Source organism: Eutrigla gurnardus (assembly GCF_963514095.1).
Source record: "Eutrigla gurnardus genome assembly, chromosome: 14".
NCBI classification, from domain to species: domain Eukaryota; kingdom Metazoa; phylum Chordata; class Actinopteri; order Perciformes; family Triglidae; genus Eutrigla; species Eutrigla gurnardus.
Window position 1 is genome coordinate 5,797,121 of NC_139937.1, and position 26,760 is coordinate 5,823,880.

A 26,760-nucleotide genomic window follows, 5' to 3' on the forward strand; every position below is an offset into this window, starting at 1 on the left:
CTTTAGGCCTACTTTAAAGTTACACCAATAAAGCATATATACCGGTTACTGAACACCAGTCGCGAGCCTAAAATGTCAATACATGACGACAACAGAGATGATGATGAAATGATCAACACACGTGCCTTTAGTGTAAAAAAAAATACTTTGATATGATTATTTCTATTATCACAATTTGAGGCCTGCTTAATTTTCTGGTTGATCTAATACACTTATCAATTAAAATGGCCAACGAATTAAAAAACTTTTCATCACAAGCGCCACTACAAAAGTCTCCTCTGAACTAAATGAAGAATGTCTTACAGCTTTTGAACATGTGATTGCATTGTCTCATCAGGTGTAATTCTTAAATGGATTTATAATAATTAATGTATAATAGAAACTACACAATGTATAGTATTGTGTTATGATCCATTGTATGTATAATCAAATAGATAAAATAAATAACATTGCATGCAAAGGTACAGTCTTAGCATGAGAAAGAGCACTCACATAACTCTAAAGCAGTGATTTTATGTTGTAGTTGCACATTTTGAGGGGAAGTTGAGTGTTATAAAAACGTCTAACTTGACGGATGTAGTTTCTGTACAGTTGGCATGATTGAAGAGAAAGAGGGATTGTCAGTAGCTAATCGACAGCACCATTACTACAAACGACCTTCTGAATCCTTCCCATTTTTCAGTTTGACCCCTGTGCATTGCCTTCTCTAAAGGCCTGAACTGATTAAACATAGTCTAGTGTTTGTGTTTATTAGAATCCTACCCAAATCCGGATTTGTGTCTACTTATATCCACACTAAATTATCTAATAATTATTGTATTGCTATTATGAACATAGCAGGAATGATGTTGTTGTTAATGATACAGTGGTTGTGGCATGGTTCACACACAGGAGCAACATGTAGCTGAAAGACCTGATATGGCCACCAGGCGGCAGTGTTAGTCAGCAGATAAATATGTGCCCTGTTTTGCCTATTCTTTGTGTTCGGTATTTAACTGTATTCTGTACATGTCCACAACTTTGCCAAGAGTGTTGTTGCATACATTATTCTAATTGGTAGTCGGGCAGAGCAGTGCCAAAGATATTTCAATACTAGATGTCCAAGCTTCTGTTTGATGGTATTTCTGAGTGTCTTTAGTACCATCAAGCTTACATGATGCACAGGTATTTTTTCATTCGGTTTTTTGAGATAGGGACAAGCTAGAAAATAACGCAGGTTGCCAATTTTTTTTTTTAAATATATCAAGTGCTTGCTTTATTATTATTTTTTTTTTAAGTTGTCAATATCCAATAGATTCCATAATGTATAGAATCAATTGAATCAATAATGTTCCGATAGGTAACAAAAAGCTTAGGTGTGCAAATTGAACTTGAAGTTGTTGTCGGTGTTTCTCTCCCGTCTGTTTTCACTGGAGGAGATGGAGTGATGCAATCACTTGCAAGACAAAAAGGGGTGTCTGCTCAATGTACATGTAGGAACACATATCACTGGTATGTAGTCAGTAAATATTAATGTTGTTTGCTTGCAGATCTACTGATAATTGGCCAGAAATCAATTTTGAAATGCAAGTTACAGTAATATTATCTAATAACTTTGTCTTTCTCCAGTGACGGACTGTTTTGCATTAATTGACTGTGCACTAACTTTAAGTTTATGTCTGGTGATGGTGGAGTGGGTCATCATTGGGCCCGTTTTCAGATCAGGAACCAGTGATTGTAGAACTATTTTTCCAGCCACAGCCTCTTGTTTGAGGAAACTGAGAGCTTTTGTTTAATATGCTGGCATATCCTCCATTATTTGTTGATAGTTGTGTTTGATGAGCATAGCTGCAACTAATTATTACCCTTCGGCTTGTTACAGCCCATAAATATAGATGGGATAAGGCATGCATTTGTGATGTTCTGTACCAGACAGCCCTGTTGCCCTCTGTGACCTACCAACAAGTTTGAGCTAACCAACAGGATCCTTTGCTCTCTGTTAGATAGTTGCATGCACTCCCACATACTACAATAAAGAGAGGCACCTGAATGATTCTGGATCCTACAATTTCACACCCAGCAGAGACATAGTCCAGCCTCTGTAACATTTCATTTCAATTGTATATGTTTATGATATAAAGTCAAATTGTCCTAAAACATAGCAGCAACAGAGATTTTTTCTGCTTCCAAGTTCAAATCACTTCACTTCAATTTGATTTATGAATAGCAGTAATAAAACAATGTTTCGCAGGCCAAGGTAAATAATTAAGAGAGGAATAAAGCAATAGACATACTGCTCTATAAACGAATCCAAAATCCTAATCAAACACTGCTGTGCTATAAATAATAAGAATGAAATCTTCGAAGATGAGTTGTCGTAATTATCATCCATTTGTATGAGACGTTTTGAAAACCCAGCCAGAGAACGTTGATAAATAGTTTTGCAAATGATTTTAATAATGCAGTATGAACACATACAGAAGCCCAAAACATATGCCAAGGGAGGGACACTTACTCACACATGCTGAGCAGAGGACATCACCCTATCTAAAGAGTCATCCCACAGGCAGCACTATTCACCAGCCACCTTATGTAAACGTTACAGGGATGAGTGTTTGAGTGTGTGGATGTCACTGGGGTTATCTACTAGGAACCTCCCAGCACATAATGTTTGGTTGAATTCGGCTCTCGGTCCCAGCTTAGTGATGCTTGGCGTCCCAGGACCCATGTGTCTCCCACACCAGTGGTTTTCAAACCCTTTCATTCTTTCAAAAAGCTTTAATCTGGACACCCAAAGTCATACAACGACTTTGATAAACAATGTCAGACTTTGGCAGATGTGAGCAAGTCCTGATGCCCAAGTTCAATGTATCCTGATCTTGAAGCAGTGAACAGCTAAAACAGCCCTCTAAGCAGCTCAGAAACAAAATGATATCAACGATTCCAGCCTCCAAGTCTGACTGAGAAGAACTCACATGGAACTTGGTCTGCATCCATTGGTTAAACAAGCAGTCACTGTGAATGAAATGGGCAATAATGATAAGTAATAGTTAGTACAGCTATTATGTTAGAAGTGAAGATAACATGAAGCTGATTCTGCTCGTCGTGCTGAGTTGCTGTAATGTGGAATGTCATGCAGTTACACTGAGAACCCAACCTTTCCCTGGAGGCACATCGTCTCCACTCAAGGTGTGCAGAGCAGGAAACAATGTTTTACATTTTCCATACGTGCATTTCCATCTTAGATTGTTGTACAAAGTGAAATATTTCTAAAGGTGCTTTATTTTGTTTACACATTGAAAACCTCTATGACACTTTTGTTATTTATCCTCCTTTGCCTTTTGCACCTGCTGCAACAAAGCATCCTCACTGGTGCTTATCCTTCTCAAGGTGATCTTACTCAAAAGCATTGCACAAAGGCATAATAATAAAAGGTTTAGTATAATATAGATCAAATCTGCTTTAGTGTGGGTCACTGACCCAAACTGTATCGGCTCTTTCCAACCTTAATAGTCTGCTCCTCTGGGAACATAATGTTTGGATTGGTTGGGAAATATATTGGCAATAAAGAGACAAAAGGATGTCATAAACGTTGATTAAAGCTCTGGTTAAAAGACAGAGGCGGAGAAGCTCTGAGTTATGAGGGCTTTTCAGACTGCGTTATTGTTTCAGTGACAGAGCTCTTAGTGCGTCTGGTGGAGTGGTCGTAGGCGAGCGGTAAACATTTCTCAATGTGTGAGGAGTCATTAATCCCCGAAGCTGAGGATGGCTTCACTACCGGTGTCTGTGGCCCAAGAAATCACAGCCACTTGGCACCAGCAGGTCACACAGAGCTCCAATAGAAATACTTTGCATTTTCAAGCTGTTTAAATCTCTTCCGAGTTGTGCTTTAGCCAAGGCACTTCATTTTTCAAGGCAGTGGGGAACAACTGTGTGTTGTGTACATTTAATTCAGTTGCAAGTGAAGCGTGATGATGCATGTCACGTCTGTCGATCCATGGCCCTTTTGTGTGATGTGTTTTGTTAAATATAAGGGAAAAATATAGAAATATGTTTGATATGACCACCAGAAAAGAAGCCAGTAGCGGTCGTGTTCAGGCTCTGACAGTGAATTACAATAGTGATATGTAGCTTTGATTCAAGGATCGGTTACTGTTGATGCTTTGAAATATGAAAATGCTGGATTGCCAGCCGCCCAGGGCCTCAGAGTTTAAAGTGCTCTGAAAGCTCCAAGGTTTGTGTCAATTCAATTGAAATGATCCACTGAATTACAGGCGCTTCCTGGTATATGTTCTAATCTCGGTGCCATATCTAAAGAGGATCCCTGTGTCAAAATCTATTTTGCAGACCTTTCAGTGTTGTGCTTACACGTTGCATATCTCAAAACCTGAAACAGACACCTGAGGAGAACAGAGCAATCATTATTGTCAGTTGTTTGCCCAGAGTGGTTTATCTATTTATAATTTACAAAGGACATAAAGAATATACATTTTAAATAAAAAAGTTAATTATATTATATTATATTATAAAAGTTAATTATATAAGCCTATTGGTTGGACTCAAATTGTCTATTGTGGTGATGTGCTACTCGAAGGCTGAGATGCAGTGCGCTTATTAACATGCCTAATTGGTCCGCGCTGGAGATCCAGCTTCGCGCCACACCCACTCCAAGTCCAGCAGCGTCCATCCATGCCTCTGGGTGTGCATTTCGCAAACTCCTCCCCGGTCGCGCCGCCTCCACAGCGGACCGCAATGATTTAGAAGTTCAGGAATCCCACGTGACGTCACCCGGGGGGTGACGTTATGCTTCTCTAAATAGATCGTATTGTAATCTTTTCTCAGTCCAACGTGGTTTCTTCCCAGAGACTGCTTCGCGTTTTCTACACTTGTTTGGTAAGTTGAAAACCTCGCGCCACCATGCAGAGGACCGTGCACGCGCCCCTGCAGGTTTGTTGTGCTCGTCAACGGCGACCCTTGTTACTTTTCTCCGCTCCTTTCTTCCAATGCAACAGCTTGTTTTGTTGTCCGCCTCGGCGGTCTCTCTGTGTTTTCCTTCCACTCCTCGGCTCGTGTGTGCGTGCAAGTGTGTTTGGAGAAGTGGCGTGTTACTTTGTGTGACGAGTACGTGCATTGTCATCTCACTTCGGCGTCCGTGCGTCGGCCTGTCTGTCTGTTGACTGTGGGTGAAGTTGAACGCGGAGTGAGTCAAGTGCGTGCTCGGTCTGTCAGGTAGCACCGGACCCGGGTCTGCAGGAATTCAGCCCAAAAGCTCAACTAAAGAGCGGCTCGTTGCATTTTCATTACACGTCGCAACAATTCCCTTCCAGTGTTTCCCCTATTTGCTCCGTAGCCCCTAAAACCTGGATCCCCCGCATCACCGCCGTGCCCGTCCCATCCCGGGACACGCAGACCGGCGTTGGTCCCGGACTCCCTGCGTGCTGCGGGGTTTTTAAAATTGAATTTTTTTTTTTTTACCATTGATCGTCAGGGAAATGTTTGTTTTTCTGTCATGTCGGTGAAAAAATAAAGAAAAGAGCGATGTCCGTACGTTCCTCGTCTCTCTGGATGTGACCAACATTACGTCATTCTGCAGGCCAGTCGATATTTGATTAACCGCTGAGATGTTGAGGGTTACTTTCACGGAGATTGTGCTGACGAGGCGCGCTCCGCGGCCATAGGCTCAAAAACACAACGATGTTTTAATCATCGCTGTCATTGTGTTCACGTGACAACACCATCAATAACCACTTGTGTCTCGCGCACGCTGCTTTAGATTAACGCGGAGGCTTCCGGTTTTATTGCGTCCCTTTTAATCGGCTGTGTTAATAGCACCTGATAGCGAGGCACTTAAGTTAGGCGATAACGTTGGTAATTGTGATCATTTAATTAACACTGAGATGGAAAGCGTTATGACAGGGACTAATTGCCCAGAATAAAGTGACTTTTTTATGAAAGCAACAGTTTGAGTAAACGTTTGGAAGATGAGTTTTCACATTTTTGTCAATTTTGTCGCAAGAAGACTTGACATCTTTTGATAGAGCTGACAATTTGTGACCTTATTAATAATATTATTAATACATGATGTTTACATTTTTATGTGTATCAAAATCTTATGTTCAGTAATGAACAGGGGGAAAGAATATAAAGATACAAATGTGAACAATGACAAATTAATATAAAGCAGCAAAGGCGGTGAAGTCTGACTCATACGTTAAACTTACTGCATAACTTGAGTTATTTAATAACCTTGGTGCAGAACAAATTCTTCACATTACTGTGTTGGGCTTGATTGCAGTGCAGCGGCTCATTGCAGTAATGAAAAGTGACCTTTATTTGTTGATGGTTGTTCATGGACTCAAGGTGAAACATTCCTCTGATAATGATTGTCCTGGTGTAGGAAGGTTGTGGACTAACATGATTCATAACACCAATCAACAGTTTGGTCTCATTGCACCCAAAAAAAAAAAAAAATCTGTTGTGCATATTTTATTATGTTCACTTGTACATTTTTAATGATTTCATTCTGGGACTTTTCCCATGTGAGCGAGAAAAACGTGAATGTCAGCCCTGTGAGGAGGCTTCTTTGTATTTGTTATAAGTTTACATGTTGTGGAAGAGACCAGTAATTGCTAGTGCTCCACTTACACCACAGCACTCTTTTTTTGGTCATGCATTCACTTCAAGAGCAAAGTTCAGGGCAGACATTGTCTAAGAAGGCCGTTTTCCCTGCCTGAGGGTTCACCGTGATCCTACCTTGAACTTGTGCTGTCAAAGGCCCGGGCTATGGGGAGCTGGAGATTTGAATTGCTGCGCATGTTTGTGCTTGCTTTAACCCCATGTGCCTTTGCACCCCAAACCCTCCATTCCTCAGCATATTGTTTAAATTCTAATATGCGGTCTACCTGGAGAATTCCTCCCCAGCTCCTCTTGAAATTGAACGCCGGACCCTAATCCTTCCCCTCGCACACATCAGGATATAGTTAATGTAAAGTGTAACCAAATTTCCTCTGCTAAACTAAAACATCTATATCAAATGAGAGCCAAGTGCCTCTTCCAAGGAAAGGGTCGTTGAGTGCTGGTAATTTTAAGTGCGAGAGCTGTTGGATAATTCACAGAGGCATTCACAGAATTAATGGTTGAAAGTCATATGTGTCATATGTTTCAAATTTCCTGGTAAATGTGCTAAAAAAAAAAAAAAAAACTCCACACAAACCGACCCATTTTAGAAACAGGAAGGTAAAAGTAAAATGTTTTAATAGTCATGGATACTCTTGTTTCTTTTTAGTGCTCTCCGGTGATGTCAGATTTCTCTCGATCTTCAGAGTTTTAGATTTAAAAAAGAAGTGATCTGGTTGTACAGGTATTCAGGAAAGAAAGCCACGCTGGATTTGTATGGACAAACAAGAATGTACAGACAGCTGTAACTGCATTTTACATTTAAAAATGTGTCCTGAAATGTTGGTTCAATGTTCATAGGCTTTTTTTGAAGGTTCTTCAGTCGTATAGCTGCCATCATCCTGGATCTAGTTTGTGTTCAGGGTTAGGATCAACAGTGTTAGTCATGTTTGTTGTGTCAAAGGAAACCAGGTGAGTTTTTAGGGGCCCCGGAGCAGAGACAGAGTGGACTGGTGACAGAAAGAGAGACCAGGGCTCATTGCTCTCTGACAGAGAGACCCTGTCCAGACCCTGTTCTGCAGGCTCGGTCATGAAGTACAGCTTGTTAGGGAAACAGCGCTGCTTAGCATAACACAATATTGAGTGTTTTGACTGTGCCGGAGGAAATAGCCTGTACCTATGAAAAAGACGCAGATGTACATAGTGTATGAAGGTAGTCATGCCCGGCACATGACGCGTGGCAGCGACTTGACTTTCGGATTGGGTTTTTCATGAGCTGAGGATGGATGTCTATGATAAACGGCAACTGTTGCTGTAAATGCTGTAAATAATTAAGACGTTCCCAGTCATTAGCAAGAGCGTATAACACCTGATGCTGATGATTTAATGAACAGCTTCTTCAAAGACCCATTTGGACCATTTGTTTTGGGGGAGTTGCAGCAGTTCTACATGAGGGAGACAGAAAACTGCAGGAAAAAAAATGTTGCATTGCTTATTGTAGTGTTTTTTTTTTTTATCCACAAATGTCATCATTTAACTTTCCTTTTGTGGCGTCAGAATAGAGATTGGTGTCATTCAAATAGTTTGCAAAGATGTAATATTGGAGTCCATCACTCTGGCACTCGTTCACATGCTTTCAGGGCGGCTGGTCCAATCCTTACAGGAGGTTGTCCGGGGTCTTCCTCTGTGGAGTTTGAATGTTCACTCCCACTTCGTCCCGTTCAAAAGTCCTGCATGTTCAGTGTTAAGAACCTTCCAGCTATTGATCGAGGCACTTGGCTGGAATATAAAGATGACCCCTTGGGTGCTGCGCTGTGCCTGGGGATTAACGGAGCCCTTAATACCTGTCACACTCGCTTCACGTCTGTTAAAACATCTGTTAAAACATCTGTCAGATAGTGCTGGGCATCTGTAGTGCCGGCACGTGGTCACTGCTCAGAGGTTGTGTGTCCGTGATGAGGAGGACTGCATCGTACCGGACGAGGATAAGACCTTGAAATAAAAAACACGTAACAATGTCACAGTAGCCAGCGGTCAATAAACACGATGTTAGAGGCAAGGACGGGGGCGTTAGTCAAAAGAATACTATAATAATACTTTCTGAACCTTAATATACTCAGTATTATAGGACTTTTCCCCTCAAATAAATACACTAAACTTGCATCTGAGTTTAATGTTGTTTAAACATACTCTTAACAGACACAAGCAGTCCGTATTTTTAAAGTATCTGGTTTCTATATACCAGCTGTACTTGTTGCCGTTCTCATAAAAAAAAAAAAATCATGTAAATGTCTCCATTCGTCCTCCTCCAATAACAGAACAATATCACCATAGATACTGTTGGCAGGAACAGTTTTGTAAGATGTTGCAAAATTTAATGGTATAATTAATTGCCAGTGAGGCATCGCATGCATCAAATGCAATGATTGATTAAAGTGGACATCAACGCCTTTAAATGGCATGTCGTTGCTCTTGGTTTGATCTTGAGAAGCTGTTAAAATGCACCTGTTATTTCTGTTGTTTTTCCTCTCTGACATCCTGTCATAAATATAGTCACGCTGTTTTCAATATATTTTTTAAAGCCGCATGCAGAATGCATCCTAGTGTGCGTGATTTAATTTCTCTAGGTGAAGGGAGGGACGGACTATTTACAGCATTTGTTGGCCTTTACTTTTATGTGACTCTGGTTTCAGTTTATTTTATTTTATTTTTTTGGACAGAGCAGGAAGATAAAAGACACTCCCCTTTTGTGAGAAAGTTTGCCCTCTTTTTCACTCTAAATTATTAAAGCATCCCAAACGATAAATGAAGCCATCGCACGTTTGACATGATACATGGCTACGGCTGTAGTGTCCTGAGCAATTACTTGCAAAGTACAGATTTGGCAGTAGTTGCAGGGAAATAAAATGTTTTTACAGTTGTCTTTTAGAATAAATGAACTGCACCTTGTGTCCATCCCTCATGCGGTGCTGCTCTACCACCACTTCCTATTCTTGTTCTCACTATGACACGTATACCAACTGAATAATAACATTTAATCCACTGACTGAAATGCGAAAAAGTCAACTTTTTAAGGAAGGCATTCAATACGTTTCAGGTACCTTCCATTTAAAGTCCTATTTATCTTACTGTATAAATGAATTAGTGAAAAGTTATTTTTCAAATTGCTGCTGGAGAGTAACATGTAGCCAGACCAGCAAATGTGATAGACCAGATTCTGTCACTTTGTGGTGAGAATAAGCGTTTGAAAGTGCCTTGTTCAAACTGTGGTTTTTGGTGTTGTTGTTTTTTTATTGCAAAGTTTCAACATGGTTTACAGTATCGTTGTTTCTATCATTTAAGCTGGAATCCTTCACTTGTTCTTAGATGTGCATGTTAACCTCTATATACTAGTTGGTCCTGCAGAAATTCATGTTGAATGAATAATTATTAAATTAAGATTTATAGAGCACTATAGCAATACGTTATTTTCTTGATGTTGTTCTTGTGCAGGACCGGCTTTAGAGCAGGATATAATCTGTGATTTTATATAATAAAAGCATAGTAATAATAACTATGTAAGTATGCTGGACTGTTCAAATGCTTTCCCACCGTTTCCAGTCCTTTTATAACAGAACGGTGATGTCATTTTAGTCCTAGATTACTGTTGTGTGAGAAAACTGTTTATTACTGAAAATAACCACACAGCTGTTTCAGGTGTAATAGAAAGTTTATGTCTAGTGTGACACAATGAGTGTATTTTTCCTCTTGGATGCTGGCGGGGGAAACTCAAGTCATTCACTTCCTCTCCCCGCGTTCTCCTTTTTGTCTTTTTCTGTGTAGTTTTATGAGAAGGGGGCCAGAGTGATGAACTCAGACCAGGAAAGGCCGTACGTGTGCAACGCTCCTGGCTGTTCTCAGGTGAGTGTGTCGCAACAACAACACAACTCAACAGTGTGTGTGTGTGTGTGTCTGCCTGTAATATGAAGAGGCGTACATTGAGGAGGCTGAGGAGTGGGTTACTGCCTCACGCATAGGGGAGAAACAGAATAGCAATGAACTGAGTGAAATACAAACTGTAAATAACGCTGCAGGTGTAAAGAAAAAATCTCTTTGAAGTCGACACCAGGATTGATGCTCTTTTAGGATGCGCTCTTTAATGGAGAATGATTGAATGTGAATATTATTGTGGGTAAAAGCTTCAGTGCGCCTGTCTGTTTGTTTATGAGAGCACTTATTTGTCTCTATGCGTACAATTCTAACAATCCTACTGTTTAAAAACTCCACAGCGATTCCCCACGGAGGACCATCTGATGATACATAGACACAAACATGAGATGACCCTTAAGTTCCCCTCCATAAAAAACGACAACATGTTATCAGGTGAGTTACGGCTCCATCGATACACGCTCACACGGCCTCAGCAGGGTTCACGTGGGGAACCGGCGGTTCATCTGCAGCCTCGCTGCCTCGGTGACTCATGCTCAGACACACTTGTCTATCATCAGGAAACTTCATGGCGTGTCTATACCAGTTGTTTACAGTAATGTAAAGCATATGACACACGCTACCTTGCAGCCCTATGCAGTGCATACCACTTACACACACTTTAGGAGGCGCTGACGTATGACTGGAGAAATAAGCGTGCTAAGTACGATTTTCCCCCATCATTCGTCTTGATCTTAAGGAGTGGGAGATGTTTAACGTGGTTCCAGAGTACAGGCCTCATGTGACGCGCCGATCGCCACATTAATCTACTGTAAAAGAAACATCCAATCATAGATTGTGTATTGCATAGACGTGTCAACCCAAGGCCGATCCATAAGTATAGATCTCCGTTCCTAGAAGAGGCCAGGCCACACGAGATGACAGCACGGGCCACGCTGTCGAGATTGTGTCCTCTTTATTATTTACGCTCAGCGGACGGCGGGATCGGATTTTCTAGGCCGGGTGTTCTTATCGCCTGTTGTCTGAATTACAGCTCCATTTCTCTCACTGAGGCCTTGACTTCGGGAATAGCCAGTTCTTGGCAACACGCGCTAAGCCGGTCACTAAAATGGTCTTTTCTTGTTGACCCAAAGTTAACCTCCTGCTCCACTGACTCACAGTTGTTATCCTCCACTAAAAACGGACATTACTCGCCTTTTTGATTAATAGAGCTTAAGTTGTTTGAAAAAGGGAAAACAAGTTTATTTGTAGTAAAACTGTATTTTGGGTACAGAGGTCATGATGAAAGTTTAAGTCAATCCCCGGTCTAGCCAGAATGGATAAACAGACCATGAAGTATGCTTTTAGCCTTTGAAACAAGCCTGATCCCAAAATCACCTTCAACTGTCTGAAACCTGATCTCCGTGCACCCCCCACAACGTCAAGTTGAATACCAGCTCGACTCAGCTCAACAATGAGACCCCCACTCAGTAGGTGGGATCTGTACTCTATCAGCAGCGATGGGGCTGTCAAGCACAGTATCTCTCCCTCACTAACAGAACGCTTTCTTAAAATCACAACAATGTACATTCTTTGCTCTTTAGTCTTTATGTGTTGGCTTTTGTGAAGAGTTTGCAGCCTATCAGTCTACATGAATACATACCATTTTAACATCTAGAAAATACAAAACAAAGAGAAAAAGGGTCAAATCTGGTGAATCAATTCAAATATACTTGCCTTTAATTTGTCCAACATACACTGTTTCTTACTATCGTGGTGTATCATTTTGTTTCATGTGTCCGGTTTGTTTCTTCAGTGCTGCTTTGTCATTGTGTATGAAAATTGGCTAACATTTGTGTTTTAATGTTGTACCTAGTCCCTTATGAATAGTGATAATAATGTTGCTGATGAACTTGAAAAACCTTCCCTTCCTTCCAGACCAGACGCCCACGCCGACACGCTTCTTGAAGAACTGTGAGGAGGTGGGCTTGTTCAGTGAACTGGATTGCTCCATTGAGCAGGAGTTTTGCAAGGCCCAGGAAGAAGAGGACACTAAACAGGTACGGCAGAGAACCTCGGTCGCCCTGAACCCACAACCACCCAAAGGGGGTTAGGTGGGGTGGTTATGAACTGTTATGTGGTGCTGCCATCAGTCATGTCACTAGAAGCCCACACACTCTTGTGGATTCAAACCGCCCTAGATCTAACGTGACCACGCTCAGTTGTCCCCATCGGTCTTGTTGACTGTGACAGACGGGTGCTGGCAGGAGGAGATTTGTCACCAAAGATGAGGAGAACAGAGATCAGGTTCCCCACCTGTAGCTTCACTTGTACGGCTATCTCTCAAGGAGGGAGTCCTGTTTCTTCCCCAGACAGACCCCTGAGACAACTTTTTGTGACAGCATAAAAGAGCTAACATAAGACGTGGTCATTAATGCATTATAGATCCGCCCTGAGGCACCTTCACCTGAAACACACTGCTGCTAGTCAAACCACCACAAGACAGACTGCTTATCTAACGTCTGGAAAGATGTGCAGTGCACGCTGCAGCTAAGCTGTCGTCTGGGTGGTTTGGCTCTGGAGCTCGTCTGTGCTCAGGTCAGCCTTGTCTCGCCTCCCCAGCCTGTGTGGTTTATGATGGGAGGCTCTGCTAAGTCAGCAGGCGGCGAGTCAGAGCAAGAGTCTCTGGGAGTGCACAGCACAATAACCAGAGTGAAAGCTTCGGTAAACAGCCAATATGCATATATTTAAAACACACCTCAGTAGAAGAGTGAGTGATTTAGTTTCCTCTCCTCAACTGTGACATTTATATTTTAGGGTGAATATTTGTTTTATATTATTACAATATTTGAACTGTTTCTAAAATGTTGTGGCTAAATGTTCGACGACAAATGACTTCAACTTGATGTTTGTTTGATGAAGATATGTTTTAAATAATTGTGTTATATATTTTGACATGCATATATGGTTACATGAAACAGAGGTGAAACAAACAAGCTGTAGGCAAATAATTACTTCAATGTTTCCTCAACTCAGAAAAGGCCCGTTAATGATAGTTTACACAGTTCCTCATTAGCCATTCAAACAGTTGTAATGCTTGAGTTGTGCTGAAAATACAACGTGCTGGGCAGACTGTGACACTCTTGACAGGTTCCTAACCTAAACTCTGCACGCTTTCCTCTCCCCTTCCTCGCTGCAGAGCATCTCACTGCACAGCCAGGCCGGCCAAGGCCAGCACCAGCAGTCCCACTCACGGATGGGCAACCACGATACCAGCATAGTGATCCAGCAGGCCCTGCCCTCCCCTCAGTCCAGCTCCGTCATCACTCAGGCTCCATCCACCAACAGACAGATAGGGTGAGTACCAAAAAGTGTCCAAAAAAATAGTTAGACTTGAAGGAGAAAGAAAGGATTTTTTTAAATGTCTTTGCAATTATGCATTTCTTCTTCGTGGTCGAGTAGTAGAGGCACTATTAAGAAGTGCTGACTGACCAAAAATGATCTGAGGACGGCTGAGAGTGTGTCCTCTCACCTCAAGTGTACCCCCGTCGTAGCGACAGCCTCAGGCTGGGCCTGGTCCTTTGTGCCCGTGCCGATTGTCATCCCTCCGCGGTCTCTGAGGTAATGTCAGTGTTTTGTTACATTTGGAGCCATGTGTGGGGGACTGGAGATTCATGTTTTGCTGTTCATTCAGTATTGTCCCACAGCAGAGCATAGCAAAGAGGGTCCCAGAGGACACGATGAGGTCATCGGTGAAGCCTTAGCTGTGACTGCTTTTACAGCGGTTTAGCATTTCATGCTCCAAAATAGTTCCTTTCACACTATGGGAATGTCAGTCAGAGCCTTAGAGCGGTGTTCCTCTGATACGTTTGCGCTGCCATGCTGCAGGTGGATGATACACATCTAGACATGTTTTAACTGCAATCTCTGTGTTGTGCTGCTTCATTATTTCTCAAGGAGTAGTTTGCTGAGTTTAAAGCATTTGAATCATAGTGATAATCAGACCCCATTGATCCATGTCTGCATGCTGTGTGTAGTGTGATTTTATAAACTCTACCAACCCTTTAGTTCCCATTAATGACTTTTGTCTTTATATCATAACATAATCATTCCACACACACTTTTTTCCTTATGGAGACACTCCACTGACCTCATTCCTCCCTTATCCCTTAACCCCGTTCACCTTCATACTTGTGCCAGGACTTTGTTACTGTAAACCAGACCTGTGGCAAGCAAGACATCGAGATGGCTCAGTGTAAGGCCTCTGCTGTGTCGAGGTTCTTCTGTGTAGATTTACAGCTTGAGGAGCTTGTGAATATTGGATGGGAGGCCCATCACTAAGCCTGACTGACACTCCGTCAGGCTCTTTGTCGACGACCGGGATGGAATTTCACCCGCTTGGAGGAGCAGCAATCACTGCCAGTAACAGAGACTTTGCTGGACCTGCTTCACCTGACTTTACCTGTCACTAAAAGCACATCAGAGCCGGTGTGCCATGTGGCGGTGCTTTTCAGCCACAGTATGGCATGTACGTTTCAGTTACAGTTATCCTCCCACAGTGTGGGGCATTTCCCAAGCAGCTAAATCACGCTAAATCTGCAGAGGCATCGCTTGTTTACAAGGACAGTGGAATCCTAACACATGAATAGGATGAGCAGATTCACACGAGAGAAATGTGGAAATGTTCACATCAGCAGGAAAATGGGTTGAGGAAACCCCTCCGCTGGCTGAGAAGCAGTGCTTCCACAGGAAGCCATTAGGGCCAAGCAAAGGCTCCGTGGAAAGGGTCTCTCCACAGGAACTTCCTACACACAGAACAACTGGACCTTCTGTCCAGATTGAGATTTAACCTTCTGGAGGTCAGATCAGGGGTTCCCTATGATGCTGCCATTGTCCTTTTAATCCACTTAGACTGTCATTTCCAATGTTTTCATTTCCAGTGTCTTTGTGAAGAAAACATCGTCAAAACTCTTTGTTAATCCACGGTGCATCAATGATTCACTGCACTGATAGTTCTGCTTAGTTTTAACTATAACAACCTGAGAGACGATTAGGAAAAAGTGATCCTCGCCAGGTAATCAGCGTTGTTTGTGAACGTCATCATCGCAGTCCCATAAAGCTTTTAATCTCGACACACTTTGCCAAGCTCTGTGGTGATGAATACATCTACGGATGAGAAGGAATCACGAAACGGAATCAGTTTAATCTCGCCTCAATCCGCTCGTCCCCAGCTCTGCTGAACGTGCAGCGTGAGCGTCCAATGAATTAGGATAACAAGTCATTTTCATTGCTCCACAATGTTTACTAAAGAGCTTTGAGGCTTGGAATCAATTAGGATTGGCTTTCCTCAAGTCCATTTACTTTAGGGCTGAGCTGGGCCTGCAGCTGTGAAACCTGAGGACCTGGCTCACTCTCTCTCTCTTCTGCTCCGAGTCCCTAAACAAGGTCTTCGGGGAGCTGCACTGACACAAACCAGTGTTAAAACCAGGCATAAGAAACAGCCAGCAGATCTTAATGTCACGGCTATCATTATCATACAAAGCGAAGCGGCGTCCAACAGATTTGAATGCTTTCTGCTTTTCAATTATAAACATCTGGTGCTGAGTTATGTCAGAGTTAAATGCATTGGACGTTACTAGTCAACCATGTGAGATACAACATTGTGTGGAAACCTCAACCTTTGGAATGGTAAGAGGAGATGTGCGGGTGTGGGCACAAGGCACTTCAAATGGCGTTCTCCTATTCTGGCCTATTCCTGGTAGTAGAGGAACTCAGTCCAATCATTTCCATCACAGCACAATTAACCGGAATTCAGTGAGGAGTGATTACAGATCAATTTCTGATGATGGTATTTAATTACTTAATTCACCTTCTACTGTGTGTTAAAACAGGTGTTTTTAATTAAATGGTGACACTTTCTTTAACTTAAATGAATAATTCTTAAGAATGTTGAGGACTGTGGGAATCAGTCAGATTTGGTTAGTCACCATCATCACATCCATTTCAGAATTTCAGAAGTTTGTATCCTTTTATTCTTGTGCAAACGTGACATAAACATTGAGTTATTTTTCTCGGTTTTCTACATTTAGGATTTATCTCTGATCTCAAATGTGTCTTGTTTGGTGATGGCTGTGTGCAACTTTAAGTTTGGCTCTCGCATCGCTATGCAAAGTTCTGAAGGAAGTGCATTTGTGGTTTTATTTCCCATGCTGCTTTAAATGCACAATATTTTCACACCTCAGAGCCACTAGCCCGTTCTGTTCCTTGTTTGCATGCATCTCTATTTAAGGGAAGTAGCACAAATAGTTGGTTGGTGTGCATGCCTTCCAAACAGCAGGGTTTCATGCACAGCTCAAGTGTAATGCGACACATTTGAACATCCTGTGTTTTCTCAAGAAGATTTTGTGATATGCTAATCGATTATAAGAGACCACTGGGTAAAAGATCTTACTTGACTGCCACTTTTGATGAATCACATTCACAATTCACGTTCTTTTTGCTTAATATTAATATGTAGCTGATGGTTTGCACTTTATAAAAAGTTAATGATTATCATCTTGAAACCAAATAAAATGCAATACATGTGCAAAAGAAATCTGTGCATGGTCTGTCACAAAACACACCATTTGATACTGATGTGATAAAGTTTTCTCACTTGTTAACCTATGGCACCTACAGTTAATTAATGGAAGTATGGTTGTGCTGATAGTTGTGATGATTTTGCCTCCAGGCTGAATTGAATATCACATATTTTCTTTATAGATTGCATAACAATTTTCCCATGTGTGTGATAAAAGAGCTGTGCTGATTTCAACACCCATTGTGCCATTGCCAGAACAGAGAAAGTCTCCACTCCTCTATGGAGAGTTATGGGCTTTCCATGGACACACTTTGACCTCATGAACTTCACAATTTAAACCAAACTTCCTTTATTATTGTTTATGATTAGATTGCATTCAGAAAGTGGTGATAAGGAGGGAGGTCCGCCCTGAGTGCAGGAGAGCGGGACCTCTACAAAATGCCTGGGGTGCCCTCACACTCCGACTTGACAAATGCCCTTCTCTGCAGACAAATACGGGCAAAAGGTCTCAACTGTATATAAACTGAAGGGCTAATGCACATAGCGGGCGGAGAGAAGAGAAGAACACATAAACAAAGGTACAGAAAAACAAAAGGTATACAGTGTAATCAATTACAGGGAAGGAGAGAAAAAGAAAGAGAGAATGCAGGATGTACATCTGACCTGAATTAAGATGAGCTCATTGTGTACTGCAGTGGGTTTAATAGTGCGTTTGTAGAGGAACGCCCAGACTCTGTTCCCTCTCATTCCAGCGGGGCTGTGTCATCCCTGCCCCGGGGCCACCACACATGCAGGCTCCTGCACAAGCAACTCACACACAGGGACATGCCTCACAGCTCTGGGGAGCAGGGATCACAACGCAGGCAAGTGTGGAAAAGGGGGATCAGAGGTGAACAGAGGAGAGGAAGAAAGGGATCAGGAGGTGGATGGAGGAGAGGAAGAGGGGGATAGGAGGTAGATGGAGGAGAGGAAATGAAGGATCAGGAGGGGAGAGAGAGAAAGAAGAGAGGCATCATATGTGAGGACATGGGCTTGTCCACCGGGACGGTGGCTAGTCGGGGTGGAGGAGAGGATAAAAAGGGACATGTCTGCACAAGGAAAGGAAAAGATGGATTATGTTTGGATGAAAGTATGGACAAAGTGGGATCAGAAGAATGAAGTTGTGGGGGGGAAATGCAGTGAGATTATGAAAGGAAAAATGAAGATGGAAAACTGAATGAATGCAGGTGTGAGACTGACAGGGGAAGACAGGCATCAGGAGGCTGGATGAGAGGATGACAAGTTATTACCAAGGTTTACAGGAAGAAGGATGAAGTATCATTAAAGACAGCAGCAGTCAGGTGCTGCATGCCAGGTTAGCTTGTAAGATGACATAGTTTTTCTTCTTCTGATTGACTGGCGATAGGAATGTGCTGACATGCTTTCTACCTTTGCTGAAAATGAAAGACAACCCATCTTTGCTCAGCCAACGGCATCTCATGGATTAAAACAGTATCATAATTAGTGAATAAATCCCACAACACTTCCACTAATTTGCTCCAGAATATCATCCACCACCATTTCTCAACTGCGCTTTGGCACGGCTTAACTCGGCTTCAGACTCCCTAATGTGAGGACACCCCATCCCAGATCCATCCCAGATCCATCCCGGTGCACCACCCTCCCAGCATCTATCGCTCCTCTAGCCCGCTAATAAAAGTCAGCCTGTGTCGTAACCCATTAGGGCTGATTTATTTGATCAGATTCGTATTATTTCCTCAGTCCAAACCCCATGGCACTCTCCTCCCACCAGTGATTAAAGGCAGTAAATCAGGGGCAGGTCCTGTGTAGTGTTTACTCAGAGAGCCAGGCAGCTGCAAGCTGTTTGAGGCCCTTGTTTCTCCCTCTGTTTACCTCCGTTCCCATGGCGACTGCACCACCGTCTCCCGAACGTCTGGAACTTGGCCCTGGGCTGTTTTGGTTACGTTCGAAAGTTTTTAGCTGCTGTGTCTACCCAGAGCTCGCAGTGACTTCACCCGGCGAGGAGTGAGCGCAGAGATGTTGGACGAATCGAGGAGGGAAATAGAGGGAAAAGCGAGAGGAGGAGAGGAGGGAGGGACGAAATCTGGGGGTGGGCAGGCACAGGGTGGGGGGAGGGCGAAAAGCCAAGAGCATTACATCATTGCTGGAGCAGAGTCAGAATGGGAAGGATATGAGTCAGTGGACTGACTGCACCTCTCTCTCTCCCTCTCTCTCCCTCTCTTGCTCGTCTTGGACGGCAGCCAAGTGCCTTGTGTTTAAGTCTCCACTGCTTGAGTTGGAGTTGGGACTGTGGGGATTGGGACAGTAAAGCTTAGTGTGTGTGCAGACTGCAGGATTTGTAGGTTAGAGCAAGCCAATCCAGAGGGGCTTGAGTTGAGGTGTGGGCACCCTGAGGGGTCCAGAAGAGAGTTATAGAGGATTAACAGGACAATGGGAGGAGGGGGAACAGGACAGAAAATAGCAGGATAACTCAGAGAAATAGACTATGGAACAAGAGATAAAGAAAAAGCAAAAGAGGGGCTCGGGGAGGGAAGAAGAAGGTCTGGCAGTGATGTCATGGTGGAGTGAAGGTGGGGGGTTGGTGCTGTGGTGGTTCTTGGGCGGGGATTGTGGAGGAGAGCCGGGCTGAGAGTGAGGCACTCAGTAATGTGAGAGTGCAGGGTCAGGACTGCAGAGTGTCTACCTGCTCTCCCCTGGGGCCCACAGCCCAGGCTATTATCAATCCCCTCAGTGGAGCCGCAGCCTGTCATTATTCACTTCACATGCATACACACACACATTCACACGCTGGAATATGCACTTATTCACACACACACTCTGAAAACCAATCCAGTAATCCACCTTACAGTCCGGTGCATCATGTATGTATTTATAGGGGAGCAGATGTAAACACAGAAAGCAAAAGAAGAATTACACTCAATTACCTCAATTAAAATACCTTTATTATGGAAATCCTGCTTCATAAGAAATGATCCATTTCAATAAAGTATATTGATATTTGCAACTAAAATGTATTTTGATTACTACTTAACTAATCTGCTCAATATGTCAACCAATTAATTGACGAATGAGAAGGCCAAATGCACATTAAAAACAGTCAGCCACTCAGCAGAGAGAAAAAAAGTTGTATTAAATACTTAAGGCATATTGTTTGCTGTCTGGTTTCCTCACATCGTCTTAATCTGTGAAAACTTGTCTTGTCTGACCAACAGATAAAACCCCCAAAAGAGGAGCCAGCCAATTTGGGGGATTAATCAATTAATCTACTAATGTTTCAACTCTTTTGATAAAAATTGATCACACACATCAAAAGTGATACACTCTTACTAACGAGCAATGGCATTCTTATATTCATTAATAGCGTATTTTTTTGTGCCTCCAGTCAATGTGAATGTCTTTATTTATTAGCAGAGTCAGCACAAAGCTGAGTGAATCCACAGAGGAAGTGTCGGATGTTAGCGTTGTTGTTTTGGTGTGTGTGCTGCTGATGGACACGGTGCCCCCCCCCTGCCCTGTTGCAGGTGACAGACGCAGCAGTTCAACCTGTACAAACTTCAAAGGAGTGTTTTTCTCTAGAAAGCAGGAGTCTGACCTGTGACAGCGACCTCCGTGCTCCGTCCTGACCTCTGCCAGTTATTGACAAGTAGCTTTCTGTTAGGGCATTTTACCGTCTTATCTGGAGTGAAGTTGGAAAGCTGCAGTCTGATTTCACTTTCCAAATGACAAGAGCACCTTAAAGCATTTAAGTGATCCGGTATTGCAGACTTAAAGAAGTTTCTTTCTGGCACATACTGGACTTTAAATAGTTACTGCCAATCATATAAGGTCACAATGGAGAGCCTACAGTATAAAGGTCAACATTGTAACGTATTTAATATTTGGATTCCCTATATTTTGCTAAAAAGAAATTAGATAAATAAAAAACTGTTAATGAGACCATTTCCAGTCCTGTCAAACAGATGTGAAGCAAGATTAGCTTCATTATTTGATCTCTTTTTACTCCCCCGAAAGCAATCATACTGAATACAAATGCAGCAAAATGTTGTTTTATGTACAAAATCAACAGCGTGTCCCTGCCGCTGCCCTGTGACTGCTAATTCATCCTCTTGGACGCTGGCGGAGTCTAAACTCCAGAGGGAACGTGTGTTAATGCAGTGCACAGCCACACTGCATAGCTCATTGTACTTTCATGACTTTTCCCATGTGGAAATGTTTGGATTCGCCGTGTTGCTCAGATGTCATACGTGGCTGTTAAATGAGTGTGATTGTGATAAATTGGGATGTTAGACAGGAATGACACACAGTCGGGATGGTAATGGTCCTGTGTGTGTGCGGAGCAATCTAAAATGTCTGGAGCGTAAATGCACATATTTAGGTCTGGAAAAATACAGGTATTTATTCAGGTGGGGGATCGTTTGCTCTCATGCACCCCCACACGCCCATTTGGCCATCACTCCCACACTACTGACTATTACCGTAATCCAGGCTGTGATGTGCTCAATTGATTATATTAACCTGTTGAACACAGCGAGCCTGAATGCTTCTTGTTTGCAATACTTCTGATGATACCAGTAACTTAGACTTATTGATTCTTCTGATACAGGTATTTGACTGCTGGTTTCTAAGCTGTACGGGTGTCTAAGGGTGTAGCAGCACCCTGCAGCTGGAAATCAGTATTCTTACAAGGAGGGATTTGGTGGCAGTTGTATGAATGGCGTCACCGCGTGCAGATGGAGTGGTCTGGGTGTTTGCATGGCTGCAGCCCCGAGCCAGTGGCTGTGACACGACTGCTGTCAATAGTTTAAGCTCAGCCTGGCCCTCATCCCGACGTGGGATTTATTGATGTGGCCGTGAGTGTGGATGGGACTGTCGGTCCACACACACTTTTGTGGTCACCGAGGGGGATTTCTTTCCCCGCGGGGCTCCCACCACCGTTGCCGTTCCTAAAAGTCATTCTCCTCATGCACATCTTGTGGTTGCTACGACAGTTATTATTCATTCATCATCGCCATCATCGTTATTCATCCATTGTGCTACATGAAGTGTGCCTGTTTAAAGTGCATCCAAAAACTCCCAAGATGCCTCAGCTTTCGATGGCAACATGAATACACAGACACTCACTCCTTTTTTTTTTTTTTAACAAATGGAAACTGAATCGAAGAAGTTGCTGTAAAAGAGTGCAGTTGAGAAAAGAATAAATGTGTGGAAATATATTTAATATGCAAGATCAGTTAAGTGATCTCACATTGTAAAATTGCAGTAGTCCAAGGGTTCCTTTCAGGTTAAAGCATTTTGCAAACTTCTTTTAAACTTATGGGTGAGTTCATATTTATTCTAACTTAGAAATAAAACTTTATTTTAGCCCTTTGGCATTTACAAGCAGAAAATGAAAACCTTGATTTATAACACATTGTACTGAAGTTTTAAGTAAATCGAGAAAATGCACCTTGAATTCTGAAGGATTTTCCGTGTGTGTACCACATATTGTTGCATGATTACAGCTATGGTATGCCGTGTTATTAAGCAGTCGTTAATGTGTTCATGCACCACTTGAGGAGAACTTATGACTAGCACCATAGTGGTGGTAGATAACTTATTATATATGCCAAAGCATACAATAATGATAAGGCTGTGAAACACTGAAGTTCTCTGAATGTCTGTGTGTGTGTGTGTGTCCTCTCAGGCCTGTCCCCGGCTCTCTGTCCTCATTGCTGCACCTACGAAACAGACAGAGACAGCCTCTGCCAGCCTCCATGCCTGGAACCCTGCCAGACCCGACCATGCCCGGCTCCTCCGCCGTCTTGATGCCTGTGAGTACAACGACGGCGCACAAAGCACATTCAATCACGGGGGGTGTACTCACAAACGCAGGCGCAAAGTCACTTACTCATTGTGACAACTGCGTAAATTCAGACTGCACATAAACTATGCATTAGTTTGGGATGTTTTCAATCGCCATTAAAATGATTTACTGGAGTTAATAAGGAAGCCTTCTCCTGTAGAAATGACCTCTCTGGGTTTAGAATATAGACTTTATTGTAATTAAGACAAAAAGGCTTAGAGGACCGACATTGGTAAGCCGGGAATGATAACAACCCAGAGAAAGCTCCTCGTATCAGGGTTCTAATGATACAACATATGTTCTCATTGTAACACAAGACAGCCTGTGTTTATGGTATGGAGAGAAAAAAAACCTCCCATGTTTATTAAATTAAGAGCTAAGCGATTTTGGAGAAGATTGACGGTTCAGGAAAGGGGTGCCGGTTTGGGTGATATTTTTACACAAAACACACTTAGTGCAATTAAGGCTGTGTGTCAGGTTCTAGGCCTGAGTCTCCGTGGACAGGGGGGGGGGGGGGGGGGGGGGGGTCAGGCAGAGTGAGGGGTGGTGAGGGGCCGGTCCCCATGGAGACCGCTACACCAGCCAGAGTTCAGCAGCTGCAGCTCACACACGCGTGCACAAAGGTTTCTTCTTTCCTGCACATACTGCTCACATCATCGCCCTGCGCAGGTGACCTCTCACCCCTGGCAGCTAAACCAGCTGATTTCCTCACATTCAGGTCTCAGCTGGGACACAGGACCACGCTGACCAGGGTCACTAAGAGGCAGGCAGTTACCACACACACACACACACACACACACACACACACAAAGAAAGGTTCTAATGCATCCAACTAACTCACACCTACTCACATCTCGTACACCTTGTTAGCACACCCTGCACCAACAGTGGCCGGGGTTTGATGTCTTAGTCAGACTGACACCCACCACACTATTATCAGAAACACACATAGCCCTGTTGCACCGGCTTCCTGTGTTAAGTCCCTCTGTGCTGGCTTCCTGTTTTGGGTCAGCTCCAGTTATCATCACACAGAGCTGTGCATGGGGCAGCCTGTCATGCGAAATCAGGCTCTCATGCTCTCTCATCTCGCCCCCCTTAGCTGAGGATGAATCTCACAATTTAATGCAAAAGCTTATTGTCACTTAAATAGTGAAATAATCCTGTTACGACATACAAATAGCAGAGATCATACCTAAAGAAAGAGTTTATTGATCCTGTAAGAATGTTGGTATGGGAATAATGTGTCTACACTTGTCAGGATGACTGTTATTATGGTGTTGTTATCTTCAGATGGAGAGACAAATGTCCATGGCCTCCAGTATGATGGGTATGCAGGGACCCGCCCACAGCAGCTCCTGCTCTTCCACTCACATTCCCTCCATGCACTCAGAAGCCAAACTGGTGAGTATGCGCATGTATTCACATGGATACGTACACGTTTACGCACACACACGTACACGTACATGCACACGCACAAAGTGTTGCAACTTTCTTTTCCACTGGGCTGTGCCAGCAACGCTATGCTGTTAGGTCTGTGTGGATTTCATCATTTGGGGTGTAATCAAAGCTGTGTCTGAACCTGCCAGTGCAGCGCTGGAGACTGGCTGGAATAAAAGAGCCCTTTATGTGGTTGTGGCTGAGCTGCCCACTGACTGCCTGATGTATATCTTAATGTACAGAACATGTTCTGTAGGTCCTGCAACTTGTTAGCACTAGTTTAACACAGCAGGGAAAAAATCAAATGACCTCATCCTTCACAAAGCCGGCAGTTAGAGCAGTGGGAATGAGACGTAGCCGAGAGTGGCCGAAACACTGAGAGTCAGAAGAGTGACGGGCGAAAAAAGCTGAAGAGAAAGAAACCTTCCACTCCGTTCAGCTGTGCATGTTAGCGCCGCTAACGCTGATGCCAGTGACTGACAGAGTACACCTGATTAATGTCAACTGGACAAACAGTTACACTCGAGGTGATACGGCTTGATTAATACTGTAGAAACATGACAATCAGCCAACCTTTGTTTTCAAAATAAATAACTCTGAAAATGGAAAAGGCGCCATAGAAATAAGAGCAAGTGTCATGACTTGGATATCAAAAAAAAAAAAAAAAAAAAAAAATCACACGCCATAATGAAAAGCATTGGCTTGTCTTTGTGTTTGGAAAGCTTCACTGATAGCTGGGTTTGCTGGACAGAAACATCTTGTGGAGAGAGAGAGAGAACGTGAGAGAGAGAGAACGAGAGAGAGAGAGCGAGAGAGAGAGAGAGAGAGAGAGAGAGAGAGAGAGAGAGAGAGAGAGAGAGAGAGGAGAGGAGGTAGCAGAGGTCATTAGAAGAGTTATTGCTCTGATAGAGGAGAGCGGGAGCATTCCCAGGGCATTTAATTCTCCCTCTTCCTCCTGCTCTCTCAAGATTGATCGTCTTTGTAGTCTTTTGAATCTCTTGAACTGTTCCTATGGTAACACGCTGGGGTAACACAATATTAGTGTATTAGGCTTATCTCTCCCCTGGCCATCATCCAGACACATCTTACTTTTTTTTTTCTCCTCCTATCTATGTAATTGAATTGTAAATGCTCTGTTAGGCCTCCCATAAACATATGCAGTCACTAAATGGCTACAGACCCCTCCACCATGCAACTTTCTGGTTAGTTGGCCATTCAGACACGAGGCACAACAACCAAATGTGGATCAATTGAGATTCTGCTCCCTGATGTCTGAACGCGACTGATGGAATTCCACGATTGTAGACAGAAAGTGAGAGACTAATTGTGTTATCGGGGTGCGATCTCCAGCGTGGGTTTCATAAGCATAGACGGGGTCTCTAATGTCTGTAATATCCGCGCCCGGGCCAGGTCGATAAATACGGCCTCGCTATCGGATAACTGGGCCATGATCAGGCCCATGTGTCCCCTGCGACGTTCTCAATCCGGCTCTAATCGCATTACCCCGACCATGTTGACTTTCCGCCAATGGGAAATCTCCGCACTGTAACCCCACACCCCCAAGGCACGGACCTGGATGCACTCTTTCGGCTCGACGTTTACATTGCGCGAGCGGGAGAAGGATTGAGTGGGACTTTGATAGACACGAAGGAAATAGATAGACAGGCAGAGTGAGCAGGGGAGTTGAAAGGCGAGAGACGGTATCGATATTGTGAGACACCAAACTGTGTGCGAGGGTGAGAAATGAGAAGGATTCTTTGCGGGTGACATGAAAGGACTTCTGCTCAGCCTCGTTTCCGTCGCCCCTCTGCATGTGTGCATGCATGTATGCTCATTTTGTGATATTTTGTGGCCTCTGTAGCGGGATTAACCCTCCCCTGCCAGGGAGAGCATGCCCAGAGCTTTGGCTAATGAAGGCTAATTGATTTTGTGGTGGTCCAGAGCAGCAGGGAGGCCTGTCTCTGGTGTAAATAGTTAATGAGCCGAAGGACTGCTGTGGCCCCTTGGGGACTCATATCTCGCTCCAAGCTCTCTGTTTGTGCTCTGTGGGCCAAAGACTGTATCTGCATCAGTGCCTGTCTTTGTTCTCTTCTATCTCTGATTTTCTCCTTAAGTGCTATCGTTTAAGCGGCGCGGCCGAGCCCGATGGTGCAGAAAACCACTTGTATGTTTTCCCCCCTTTTGCTTTTAGCTGGTTGTCTGGGAATGTTTTATTAGTTTTAGTTCAAATGTGTGTTTTTTTTTTCCTCCTCGTGAAGGACTGGGTGCTCACGGTGCCGGGTGTGGTTGTGTTCTGCTCTGTTGTGGTCTGGGGAATAGACTGGTGTGTGTGTGTGTTGTGTGCTGGAGGTTGTGGGATAGTTGACCCTCGCAGCGTAGA

The 26,760-nt window shown here is 43.4% G+C and overlaps 2 protein-coding genes across 3 annotated transcripts in view; both read left to right on the forward strand.

Annotated features, from left to right (window-relative positions):
- Window positions 1–26,760, forward strand: part of chn2 (chimerin 2) — a 129,018-nt gene that overhangs the window by 61,099 nt on the left and 41,159 nt on the right. The gene's annotated exons all lie outside the window — the stretch shown is intronic.
- Window positions 4,711–26,760, forward strand: part of creb5b (cAMP responsive element binding protein 5b) — a 36,549-nt gene continuing 14,499 nt past the window's right edge. Inside the window, exons 1-7 of one of the 2 annotated variants that reach the window (XM_084026624.1) lie at window positions 4,711–4,926; window positions 10,417–10,494; window positions 10,863–10,956; window positions 12,439–12,560; window positions 13,700–13,857; window positions 22,785–22,911; window positions 24,234–24,344. In XM_084026624.1, coding sequence (XP_083882750.1) covers window positions 4,897–4,926; window positions 10,417–10,494; window positions 10,863–10,956; window positions 12,439–12,560; window positions 13,700–13,857; window positions 22,785–22,911; window positions 24,234–24,344 — 720 coding nt within the window. In that variant the 5' untranslated portion in view covers window positions 4,711–4,896. The remainder of the gene's footprint in view (window positions 4,927–10,416; window positions 10,495–10,862; window positions 10,957–12,438; window positions 12,561–13,699; window positions 13,858–22,784; window positions 22,912–24,233; window positions 24,345–26,760) is intronic. The other variant, XM_084026625.1, reaches the window with a different exon arrangement.